At 40.7% G+C, this 13,612-nt stretch overlaps 1 protein-coding gene across 2 annotated transcripts in view; it reads right to left on the bottom strand.

The window, feature by feature from the left end:
* The window catches only part of LOC129834247 (leucine zipper protein 2-like), a 175,450-nt gene that overhangs the window by 28,790 nt on the left and 133,048 nt on the right, over positions 1–13,612 (bottom strand). For both annotated transcript variants that reach the window (XM_055899062.1, XM_055899061.1), the window contains exon 7: positions 10,073–10,135. In XM_055899062.1, coding sequence (XP_055755037.1) covers positions 10,073–10,135 — 63 coding nt within the window. The remainder of the gene's footprint in view (positions 1–10,072; positions 10,136–13,612) is intronic.

The raw sequence follows: 13,612 nt of genomic DNA, 5'->3' as shown, positions 1-13,612 counted from the left end.
TTGACTGGTTGAAACAATGTTTAGGGTTAGATTTTCACAGATTCCTTTCTTTGCAAATTGAACGGGTGGAAATACAAAATCGATCGTGCATGCCATATGGACCTTTTTAGGATATGAAAAGGGATTTTATCTAACAAAACGACATTTCATGTTATCTCTGGGACCCTTTCGGTGATAAATCAGAGTAAGATTTCAGAATGTAAGTACACATTTCACCTTCAAAGGTGAATTTATCAAACCTATCGCGGTGAAAAAAGTGTTTTGTTGTTAGGAGCTCTCCTCAAACAACAGCATTACATTTTTCTCTCGCTGTAATAGCTACTGTAAATTGGACAGTGCAGTTATATTTACAATAATTTAAGCTTTCAGCCGATATAACTCACTTATATGTACCGACATTTGTTGTTTCTTTAAAATCTGCGATTGTGACACAAGGTGCTGCTGTCACGATCGTGTGGAGGATTGACGGACCAATACGCAGCTTTAGGAAAATAAGCCATCTCCTTTTTATTGACGAAGAAGGCACACGAAACAAACACACTTACGAACTAAACAAAACAAGAAAACGATCGTGAAGCTAAACAACGATGTGCACACACTGGCTACAAACGTATCACATAGACAACTACTCACAACAAATGAAAGCCTATGGCTACCCTTAATAAGGCTCCCAATCAGAGACAACCGAAATCAGCTGTTTCTAATTGGGAACTCATTCAGGTAACCATAGACTCTCCTAGACAACTAAACATACATAGACAACGCTAGACACATGTACTCAACACAAACCCATATACTACACCCAACAACCACTTTACCATAGAATCACCCAAAAACAACAAAACACAAACATTCCCCATGTCACACCCTGACCTAACTAAAATAATAAAGAAAACAAAGAATACTAAGGCCAGGGAGTGACAGCTGCAGGATTTACAACTTTCCCATTGACGGGACACCGATCCCTAAGAAGTTTTAAATATGTCCACCATACTGTTGTGGAACATGTTGTTTCTTATCTTTCCCTCCTCTTCTCTAGAATCTTACAAAAAAAATAACTTTCTGTGGAAAAGGTTCTACATGGGATCCAAAAGTGTTCTACCTGGAACCAAAAAGGGGTTTTCAAAGGGTTCTCCTATGGGGACCCTTTTTTTAAGAGTGTGTGACCTTTCTGAGATGTCTAGTGTCTGAAAGTATCCTGTATTTTCCTACTCGTAGATCATACAGAAATGCTTACACCTGATTTCATGTTTCTACTGTCATTGGCATTGTGAAAGCGCTTTGAACTGCACCTGTGTTGTGTTGATTATGTGACAAGGTTGGTTTACACCCTCCTTTGTAGTACATTTACATGTTGGGTGTTGCATCAGTAACATTGTGTAAAAGTGAAATACTCAAATTCAGAGTGCTGCTGAGATCACCCAATTGATCTGATCAAAAGGAAGAAGTAGTCCTATTCTTTATTTGTCTTCACATGGTAAGAAAACAGAGCAAGTACACTCAGGCTGAGGCCACAAAAAGACATATAAAATACACATACGCATTCATCATTATCCGTTTTTGTCCGTCAAAAGCTCAACTCATCTCAAACTTTTCAGTACAAGTTGCAAACGTACAAAGGCGGACATCTTGGCAGTTTTTTGGACAGGCAAGCATCTCTGTTGTCCATCATCCGTCAACAGAAAAACTATTGACTAAATACATTTTTGGAGTAAACAAAATCTCTATGTGGCTGTACTATTGTCAAGTTGTCTCCAGGTTTCAGTGAGCGAGCAATGACATTAACTGTTGTGCCATTGAAGGCATCGCTGAGATGTAGCAATGCCACAAGTCAGCCTTTTGAATGAGGCATTGCAGAAGTTTTGTTTTGTTATTGCAGTGGATTTCTTGCAGAGCACAGTCATGGACAGAACTGTGATTCAGAACAAACCGTTTACACTGAAACCAAGAAATCAAGCAGAACACCATAGTCCCTGTGCCCAAGAACACTAAGGTAACCTGCCTAAATGACTACCGACCCGTAGCACTCACATCTGTAGCCATGAAGGGCTTTGAAAGGCATGGCTCACATCAACACCATTATCCAAGAAATTCTAGACCCACTCCAATTTGTACACCGCCCCAACAGATCCACAGATGATGCAATCTCTATTGCACTCAACACTGCCTTTTCCCACCTGGACAAAAATAATACCTATGTGAGAATGCTATTCAACACCATAGTGCCCTCAAAGCTCATCACTATGCTAAGGAACCTGGGACTAAACACCTCCCTCTGCAACTGGATCCTGGACTTCCTGACGGGCCGCCCCCAGGTGGTAAGGGTAGGTAACAACACATCCGCCACTCTGATCCTCAACACGTGGGTCCCTCAGGGGTGTGTGCTCAGTCTCCTCCTGTACTCCCTGTTCACTCATGACTACATTCCCAGGCACGACTCCAACACCATGATTAAGTTTGCCGATGACACAACAGTGGTAGGCCTGATCACCGACAACGATGAGACAGCCTATAGGGAGGAGGTCAGAGATCTGGCCATGTGGTGCCAGGACAACAACCTCTCCCTCAACGTGATCAAGACAAAGATGATGATTGTGGACTACAGGAAAAGGAGGATCGAGCACGCCCCCATTCTCATCGACGGGGCTGTAGTGGAGCAGGTTGAGAGCTTCAAGTTCCTTGGTGTCCACATCACCAACAAACTATCATGGTTCAAGCACACCAAGACAGTCGTGAAGAGGGCATGACAAAGTCTATTCTCCCTCAGGAGACTAAAAAGATTTGGCATGGGTCCTCAGATCCTCAAAAGGTTCTAAAGCTGTACCATCGAGAGCATATTGACTGGTTGCATCACTGCCTGGTATGGCAACTGCTCGGCCTCTGACCGCAAGGCACTACAGAGGGTAGTGCGTACGGCCCATTACATCACTGGGGCCAAGCTTCCTGCCATCCAGGACCTCTATACCAGGCGGTGTCAGAGGAAGGCCCTAAAATTTGTCAAAGACTCCAGCCACCCTAGTCATAGACTGTTCTCTCTGCTACCGCACGGCAAGCGGCAAGTCTAGGTCCAAGAAGCTTCTAAACAGCTTCTACTCCCAAGCCATAAGACTCCTGAACAGCTAATCAAAGGGCTACCCAGACGCATCTTTTACGCTGCTGCTACTCTCTGTTTAACTCTCTGTTTAATACCTATGCACAGTCACTTTAACTCTACTGTACCTACATGTACATATTACCTCAATTACCTCGACTAACCGGTGCCCCCGCACATTGACTCTGTACCAGTACCCCCGGTATATAGCCTCACTATTGTTATTTTACTGCTGCTGTTTAATTATTCGTTACTTTTATTTTCTATTTTTTACTTAGAACTGCATTGTTGGTTAAGGGCTTGTAAGTAAGCATTTCACTGTAAGGTCTACACCTGTTGTATTAGGCGCCTGTGACAAATAAAATGTAATTTGATCTGAAAATAATAAACAATGTGAAAGGATTATTCTTTAGATCCCCATGGACCATTCTTAAAATTCCTATTTTATGAATATTGTTCCTAAGTATCACAGGCATAAAGGCTAGTATATAATTTCCTCATATCAAATGACGATTGAAAAGGCAGAGGTAGTAGTCATTGCTCCCTACCCTAAATTACTCTGAAGAAGATGGTGGATACTGAAGCGCTTACAAACGATTCAAAGCAGTCCTTTTCAAGGTAATTGGACAGCAAAGATGATCAAACATCGCTAGTCAATAGCAAGGGGGGTTATTTTCATGCTGTAAACCTCTCAGCTGTATACTGTATGCAATGAAGGCTTTGTTCCTTGTTAAGCGGGCTATACAGACGCAATTTGAAAATGTCAATATATGTTTTTTAATTGGAGAATAACACGAGTGCAGCGAGATGCGTTAAAGACTATTGAGTGTTGAATTTGCTTCTTTGGAAGAATTGACCACTGAAGAACTGCCACCGAAGGCTCACAGATGGTTTCTGTGGGGAATATATAATATGGGTGTGGGGTACATACGGTGGAGAGTAGAACCATTCAAATAACTGTCATCATTCGAGAGTGCTCTGAAGACTATACGGGCAAAGTGACCCATATATATTGAATTGTGTCTATAAAAGAAGTCACAAAAGGGAAAGTCTTCTACATGCCACCACTGAATGTATTATAGAGAGCTATAAGGTCATGGCTTCCCTGCCAGGATTGGAAGAGCATGCACATGTATCTAGCCATCACAGGCATTAAAATAAGTTACAGTATATCCAGAGATATCCAGGCAGGAAAAAAACCCGGCATCTTCAGGATACACAAGCCAGTGATGCGTGCCTTTGCAACATGTAATTTAAAAAAAAAGTATAATGAGTAAATGTAACATGCACCATCACAATAAATGCATTATTTATTTTAGGCAGGTCTAAAGAAACATTATGATACTGTATGAAGAAAATGTATTTCAGAAGCATAGAATATGAGTTGGCCTAATGTATGTTATCTGGCTATGCGTCATGCCACACGCTGGAGGCTTGCTCATTTAGCAGACAAGATATTCTTATAAATCCCATGACATTTTTTTTATATTAGATGATTTTATAGTATGAAGAATATAATTGAACTTAAGTGCATAAAATAGAAAGGATATTTTTCCCATCCTGGAGTGCGTGTGAAGTGATCATAAAAGTGATCATTTGAAACAGGTCCTATATGCTAGATTTAGAGTTATTTGACCATGTTAATTGTGAATGATAAAGACCTTAGAATGCTGTAGAAATCCAAACAAATATGGGCTGCGTGACGCGACTAAAGGCTTTTGATGATTTGAGAAAGTCACCAAAAAAAGCTTGCCCTCTGTTCCTTGCCTCAGACTGCACATGCTGTTCTCTCATCAAGTGATCACATTTTTCACCCATCAGACTATTCTCAAAGTAATCTTGTCTTTACTAAGATGTCGAATTAGTTTCGATTTAGAATGGCCTATTATCAAATTGTCAGGAACAGGAGCAGGGGGAAAAATACACGTCATTCATATGCACCCGAATAGCGAATGGAGACCACTTTCCCGTCAGTTCGTTTTTCATTCATGCAGGTAGGCTACTCAGGTTATTTCACTCCACACATCAACCGCTGTTTGAGGAGCATGCAGCTATTCATATGCCATGGGCTCTCCAACCCTGTTCCTGCCGCTAACCAGTGCTTAATATGGGAAAGCAAGTTAAATCTGTTTGGGAACATCAATAGTAACATGTTTTCACAACTAAACATATTTTATTTAACTGTTGACATCCCCTCTCTCTGGAAAGGAATGAAGGACGGAGGGGAGGAGATGGAAATGCACGGTGGTGAGATATTCTGTAGCTAAAAGTCATGTCAGCCTATTAGCTATGAAAATATTAAAAATGCACTATTACTAGGCTATTCAAAACCAAATACAAATTCACTATACTTGTAGTATAGTCGCACAAGCTGCACAATCAATGAACCAACAGCATTGCCTAGACCTATACCTTCTCTCCCAGACTCATGGATCGAAAGTTTGAAGCATAGCATAAGGTAACGAGTCCATAAGTATGCCTAATAATACGGTCCACACTCAAAGGTCATTACTAGAATCTGTTTCATTTTGGAGTAAAGGCTAAACCAATTCCGTACCAAAGACATCTTAAATCAGTTGTTTTTAAATGTTTTTCTGCCATGCATAATATAAGTAGGCTATGTATTGTATAAAGGCACCATCATCGGGCTTGGACTCATATATAGGCCTATGCTATGCATAAGCTCTAATATGCATGAGGGTTTTGAATGAATCATCCCCTTATAAAGCGCTGTCCATTTGGATGTGCTGGACTTTGAAACAACATCCATAACGACCATGTTTTCCACTCAGTTGCAACCTGTTATTGAACTTCTTTCTTCAAATTAATCAATCAAAGTTGAGTGAGTTTTAAAAGCACATCCAGTTTTGATGATAAGTGTCTGATGTGATTTTCTATAGCATTTGCATTGACGTCAGAGTGGTTAGAGGGACAATAGAGCCCGGAGTACCGGGCCATTTAATGACACAATGGTCGTTAGTGAGTTTGGTACTACCAACGCATGTCCATAGTACAGAGGAGGAGGAGGAGATTACCGTTGTCAACGGTCACGTGGAATTTTACTGCGGTCATGACTCATGACTGCTGGTGTGGCAGTAATACGGCCCTAGCCACCACCATGCTTCACGGTAGGGATGGTGTTAAACAGGTGATGAGCTGTGCCTGGTTTTCTCCAGACATAGCGCTTTACATTTAGGCCAAACACCTCAATGTGTGTCTCATCAGACCATAGAATGTTTTGCCTTATGCTCTCAGAGTCTTTCACGTGCCTTTTTGCAAACTCCAGGCGTGCTGTCATGTGCCTTTTTCTCAATAGTGGCTTATGTCTGGCCACTCTCCCATAAAGCCCAGATTGGTGAAGTGCTGTAGAGACTGTTGTCCTTGTGGCAGGTTCTCCATATCAGCCAAGGAAGTCTCAGAGCGGTCATTGGGTTCTTGGTCATCTCATTGCTCAGTTTGGTTGGACGGCCAGCTCTAGGCAGAGTCTGGGTACTTACATATTTTTTCCATTTCCCAATGATGAAGACCACTGTGCTCTTGGAAACTTTCAACACTCTAGAAATGTTTTATAGCCTTCCCCAGATATATGCCTCATTACAATTATATCTCAGAGATCTACAGACAGTTCCTTGGACTTTGTGGTATAGTTTCTGCTTTAAAGTACACTATCAACTGTGGGACCTTTTATAGACAGATGTGTTTCTTTCTAAATCAGATCCAAACAATTGAATTGGCCACAGGTGGACTCCAATCAAGTTGTAGTAACATCTCAAGGATGATCAAAGGAAACAGGATGCACCTGAACTCAATTTGGAGTGTCACAGCAAGGGGGTGTGAATACTTATGTAAATGAGATAATGTCCAAAAACATGTTTAGACTTTGTCATTATGGGGTAATGTGTGTAGATGGGGGGAGGGGGGGGGGTCTAGATTTAATCAATGTTGAATTCAGGCTGTAATACAACAAAATGTGGAATAAGTCAAGGGGTATGATTACTTTCAGAAGGCACTGTATGTGTTGGAACACAGTAACAGCTTCTTTCTATAATGACGAAATAAAAGAAATACCCTAACCACCAAGACGCAGGGTCAGCAAGATGCGTGGCCAAATGATGAAAACATCAGTAGCCTAAACATCATTGTAAACGACAAGTAGCCTTGATAAATAGTGAAAATCATCACAAAAGCAATAATGGCATTATAATGTCGATATGCCCATTATTGTTAGCTCATAAAATAGTCAGGTCTTGTCAGACACTGTGTGCATCTCCATGCAATGTTAGCTGTTATCCCTTGTCCTAACAGTTGACACAAATCTTCGTACCTTTCACTTGCTTGACAAACTTTGACATACAGTACCTTTGTTTGGTTGTAGTGCGTAATAGTATCCAGTTCTCTCTTTATTGTTTCCATCATCTTGTCATTCTTCAGCACCGTTGCACAACCGCTGTGCAGGTGCCTTATTTTGTGCAGAGGGAGGGAGCTCCCAACTCACTTTGTTCATGGTGCCGGGCCAATGACGGCACCAAGAAATTGTCCGTGGTGACATTTCCATGGTGACAATGTAAGTTTCCACAAGACTGATGAGACTGTTTGGATTCTGTGGACTGATATAGGGTACATACCCCCCCCCCCCCCCCCCCCCCCTTCATTTGGGTGGTGGAGCATTCTTGATACACATGAGAAACTGTTGAGCGTGAAAAACCCAGCAGCGTTATGGTTCTTGACACTAACCGGTTCGCCTGGCACCTACTATCATAACCCGTTCAAAGGCACTTAAATCTTTTGTCTTGCCCATTCACTCTCTGGTACATATACACAATCCCTGTTTCAATATCTCAAGACTTAAAAATACCTACTATTATAACCCGTTCACTTTTGTGATGTACCCACAATGTTCTCACCAGACTGTTCCAACAGCCTCATGAAACATTCTGGGAACCTTTAAAGAGCACATTAAATGTCTTACAGGAACGTTCTTGCAACATCAGGCAAATGTTTTATACAAACATACTATAATCATCACCAAGAATGGACAGTTTTTGTGTTATGAGAACATTTGCTGCGACCTAACGAATGTTCTGAGAACTTTCACTGAACCAGTTTTGGTTTGCTGGGAAAACATTACTGGTACATTGTGTTATTACATTACCTGGAAACCTAATGAATGTGTCTCTCTGAATGTTTTTGAGATGTTAGTGTTAATGTTAGATAAAACTCTAACTAGAACTTAATGGGAATCTTAACTAATGTTCTGGGAATGTTCCCGGTTGGCTGTGTTACTCTTGGAAGCAAACCATGAAAAGGAGCCACACAATTGGAATGGTGTCTTCTCATCAGTTAGAATAAAATGCTATCATATATAAAACATGTGAAGTATTAGCAATAAAGTATTTTTGTATTTGTACATAAAAATGCCCAACACTTATGTTCACTGCAAACATCACTGCAGTTCTATAACAGTCACACCCAGTGGCTTATTGGTAAAGTCATCAATACCTACATTTATTGATTAAACCTATAGCTGACCTCAGCATCACCACTGCAACGCTGAAAAAACATTGAAGTCAGTGAAGTGTCTGCCTCTTACTTTGCGTTGAAGCTGACCTTTGGTCAGGTCTTACACATCACTGACAGTTCCGATTGCTCACTGTGCCTCATTTGACTAAACAAGAACTGAAAACTGGAATTAAATCAAAAGTAGCCTCTTTTGTTTACTATATCACCTGTGTTTAATTTTTTAAAGCCCATAATAATTATTAGGTTGAAGAGTTGAAAAATTCAGGGAGATTGAAAAATACGGTTGTTCTGGATGAGCATCCCTGAGAGATTTGGGGACAACGATTTCCAACCTGTGACACAAGCCCCAAAAAAGGTCCATGCATCCTTGAGATTGAAATTGAACGGTCGAGAGGACCAACTGGACAATATATTCAAACAATTTGCTATTGGAAGAATTAAACTCAGCGGGGAGGATTGAGCCCTTTTCTAGCCACTGTCATTATTCCATCTGACAGAGCTTAAAAAATGACAGGTCTGAAGGATCAAATCTCGCATTTATGAAATGGTAATAGGAGGCACTGTGGCAGAAATGTCAACTGACATTTCTCGACCCAGCCCTCCAAACAAAAACCGAAAGGTCAGCCTATGTCCCCGTAAATGCCAATGATTATTACATGAATTCTTAGATACAAAAAATACAACACTTAAAAAGGTCAATTCTACCAATTAGAATGGGATTATAATGTGTAGTTGTGTGTAAGCGTATAGTTTACTTTTATGTGATAGACCTGTGGATTTGTTTCACTGATGGGGGTTACATTTTATTGTAGTTGGTTTATGATACCAGAGCTTGTAGTCTTGTCCAGGTCTCTCTTATCTCAATGGGTCTTCATGGATTGCATAAGGATTCATTTATATATTTAACACCATATACTGATTTATGTATACTAATTTCCAAGGAATTTGGCAATGCAGCATAGATCTGACTTAAATTTCAACGACATCTCAGAAAAGGTTTGGCATCGGATAATGTACTTCTCGCTTGTGGAAACAGATGGAACACATGACAAGTTAGATTTATTTTTGGAAAGGGGCTTATTCACTTTGAGATGTGACAACAGTGTAAATAATGTGTGGCATGTCAATGACCATAGGAGTTGACAAGACAGCACAAACAGATCTGGAACCTGCAAGTTATCTGTCAGAAGCTGTACACATCATGAAACCAAAGGAAACATTCCAGGGTGGTAACAGAATAATGCACGTTGCACTGACTACAGTATAAGAGGGGAAAGCAATTGTGCAAAAGCCTGTGAGTCCTCTGTGTACTGGCCATCCCTTCCAGTGGGAACTTACTAATCGCAGACTCAATTAAGCCAAGTGCCCCCAGATAGGATCATCTTTTCAGGGTGGACTGGAGCACCTGTTTACTCCTGGTCTGGTACCATAATAAAGCAGCCCCTTTCACTTTGTGCTTACCTTGAAAATTAAATCCTTTTTCCCGTACCGCAGCTCTTTCAGTTGAGCCTGGATTTTTTTGGACTGCAAGTAGAAGATAAGAAAATAAGTGTTAGCTTATTCAAATAGTGAAATTGGTTTTAGATCACGTAGAAGGATTTTGCCAGATGCAGCAGAGCACACCTTTGTGCGTGTTACTTGGGAAAAGCTCCGGCTCAAAGGAGGGACCTACAGAGAGCAAGAAAATGTAAAATCTCCCATTCAGTGAACTGCAAAGCCCACACAATTATTCAGTCACGCACTGGCTACTTGCCCACTGTCTAAAGCCCTATTCCCACTCCCACACCACACAACCTCTACCACACATACAGTTCCATGGTAGCACCCCTCCCTTCTCATCTCGATGGCGACACACACTCACACATACAGACACACACAGAGCTCAGACAGTCTGCAAAATACATGGCTTTCCCTGGCCTCCGATCTTAACTGCAGCACACGTGTGCACAAACACACACGGTGCCCAGCTATCCCTGACATTACACTACTATTGTTACACATCGGTAAGCTCATGGATGCACATGGGAGTTGGTTCCCTGATGCTGGAGATAGTCAGTCCTCTTGGGGCCTTTGCACTAATAAGAGTTTAACAGGTGTTTTCGTCCTCTGGGGAAGTAACTTCTTTAAACAAAAGGTGGATAACATGAAAGGTAGAAAGCCCTATTTTAAAAGAATACATAAAAAGACCAAGTTTAAAAGACTACATTAATAAAGGTGAAAGTGAAATGAGGTTAGGGACAGATCAACATTTACTGGGGCGAGGTGTGGTCCAAAATAGTGAAACTTTTATTTTTGCTTTAGGGGCACAGGGAAGGGTAATGCATTTTTCCCCCTGGTTTACTTTTACTCTTCTGCTCATATTTTCCCTATAAACAATGGCTTGACTTACTTTTGATATTACCCTAATAAAGTTTAGATACGTTTGTGAAGGTTTGGTATGGTGTGACTATTATTCAGCTTAAACTATTGCAGGCCTATGATATGAATATCATATAGTGAATACCTAAGCCTATAGGCCTTTGCATGCAATGCCCTCATACATTTAGTGCTAAAATATTTGACAACTGAACAGTGAGGTGGTGGACAACTATTGTTTTAGGAAAGTAGCCTAAACCCCTCCCAAAATATAGGCGATACAGTTTTGCATATGCAACACAGTGTTTTTGTAATTTCGGCTGTTTTTAAGGACACGTAAATGTTGCTCATTTGGCCAACATCCCTTGTTAAGTGATGGCGCTGGCTGCGCCAGGTTGGATCTGAATGCATATTGATGTCCATTACATTTCTCAAATGTCCGGTAAATTAAAATCTTCCCTCTCATGTTGTCCGGCGCAAAATTTTCCTAAAGGAAACTGAAAAGGCATATTGTTTTCATTAAGATTTTAGAATATTCACATGAAAGTCTGTCGCTAATTGGATGGAAACCTAGCTATAGACACCCTAAAGACTCTGGTAAGTGTGCTAGTCCAGTGTCACTTTGATTATGCCTGCACTTCATGGTTCACCAGCAGCCCCAAACATCTAAGCTACCAGCCAAACAAGCATGCAAGAAATGAACTTAAACACCCCCCTCACACTCATCTGGAGGTTGAGCATTTTCTTCATCTCTATCTATGTAATGTGTCTATCTATGTAATTGTACATGTATTTATGTATAAAATAGGGACCATAATAAAAATAAATCACCGACACCCGGTCACTTTAAAAAATCTTTGAGTATACAGTTAGAAGTTTACATACGCTTAGGTTGGAATCATTAAAACTCTTTTCTCAACCACTCCACAAATTTCTCTATACCAAACTATAGTTTTGCCAAGTCGGTTAGGACATCTACTTTGTGCATGACAAAAGCAATTTTTCCAACAATTGTTTACAGACAGATTATTTCACTTATAACTCACTGTATCACAATTCCAGTGGGTCAGACATTTATAGACACTAAGTTGACTGTGCCTTTAATAAACAGCAAGGAAAATTCCAGAAAATGATGTCATGACTTTAGAAGCTTCTGATAGGCTAATTGACATAATTTCAGTCAATTGGAAGTGTACCTGTGGATGTATTTCAAGGCCTACCTTCAAACTCAGTGCCTCTTTGCTTGACATCATTGAAAAATCAAAAGAAATCAGCCAAGAACTCAGGAAAAGAATTGTAGACCTCCACAAGTCTGGTTCATCCTTGGGAACAATTTCCAAACGCCTGAAGGTACCACATTCATCTGTACAAACAATAGTACGCAAGATTAAACACCATGGGACCACGCAGCTGTCATACCGCTCAGGAAAGATATGCGTTCTGTCTCCTAGAGATGAACGTACCTTGGTTCAAAAAGTGCAAATCAATCCCAGAACAACAGCAAAGGACCTTGTGAAGATGCTGAAGGAAACAGGTACAAAAGTATCTATATCCACAGTAAAACGAGTCCTATATCGACATAACTTGAAAGGCCGCTCAGCAAGGAAGAAGCCACTGCTCCAAAACCGCCATAAAAAAAGACAGACTACGGTTTGCAACTGCACGTTGGGACAAAGATCGCACTTTTTGGAGAAATGTCTTCTGGTCTGATGAAACAAAAATAGAACTCTTTGGCCATAACGACCATCGTTATGTTTGGAGGAAAAAGGGGGAGGCTTGCAAGCCAAAGAACACCATGCCAACTGTGAAGCACGGGGGTGGCAGCATCATGTTGTGGGGTTGCTTTGCTGCAGGAGGGATTGGTGCACTTCACAAAATAAATGGCATCATGAGGATGGAAAATGATGTGGATATATTGAAGCAACATCTCAAGACATCAGTCAGGAAGATAAAGCTTGGTCGCAAATGGGTCTTCCAAATGGACAATGACCCAAAGCATACTTCCAAAGTTGTGGCAAAATGGCTTATGAACAACAAAGTCAAGGTATTGGAGTGGCCATCACAAAACTCTGACCTCAATCCTATAGAGAATTTGGGGGCAGAACTGAAAAAGCGTGTGCGAGCAAGGAGGCCTACAAACCTGACTCAGTTACACCAGCTCTGTCAAGAGGAATGGGCAAAAATTCACCTAGCTTTTTGTGGGAAGGTTGTGGAAGGCTACCCAAAACATTTGACCCAAGTTAAACAATTTAAAGGCAATGCTCCCAAATACTAATTGAGTGTATGTAAACTTCTGACCCACTGGGAATGTGATGAAAGGAATAAAAGCTGAAATAAATCATTCTCTCTATTATTCTGACATTTCACATTCTTAAAATAAAGTGATGATCCCAACTGACCTAAGTCAGGGAATTTTTACTAGGATTAAATGTCAGGAATTGTGAAAAACTGAGTTTAAATGTATTTGGCTGAGGTGTATGTAAACTTCCGACTTCAACTGTATGTGTTTTTCTTAAAATGACAATTAAAATCAATCACTCAATCAATCCAAACTGTACAGCGGAGAATTGATGAATGCAAAGAGACATCTGTTACAAAACACCAAAAAGTCTAAAATACTGGGTAAGCCTACAAGGTAGGGAGGGA

Source organism: Salvelinus fontinalis, chromosome 35, assembly GCF_029448725.1.
Source record: "Salvelinus fontinalis isolate EN_2023a chromosome 35, ASM2944872v1, whole genome shotgun sequence".
Lineage (NCBI taxonomy): Eukaryota > Metazoa > Chordata > Actinopteri > Salmoniformes > Salmonidae > Salvelinus > Salvelinus fontinalis.
Note: the sequence above shows the minus strand (reverse complement) of the source record. Positions and strands in the feature narration are given on the sequence as shown.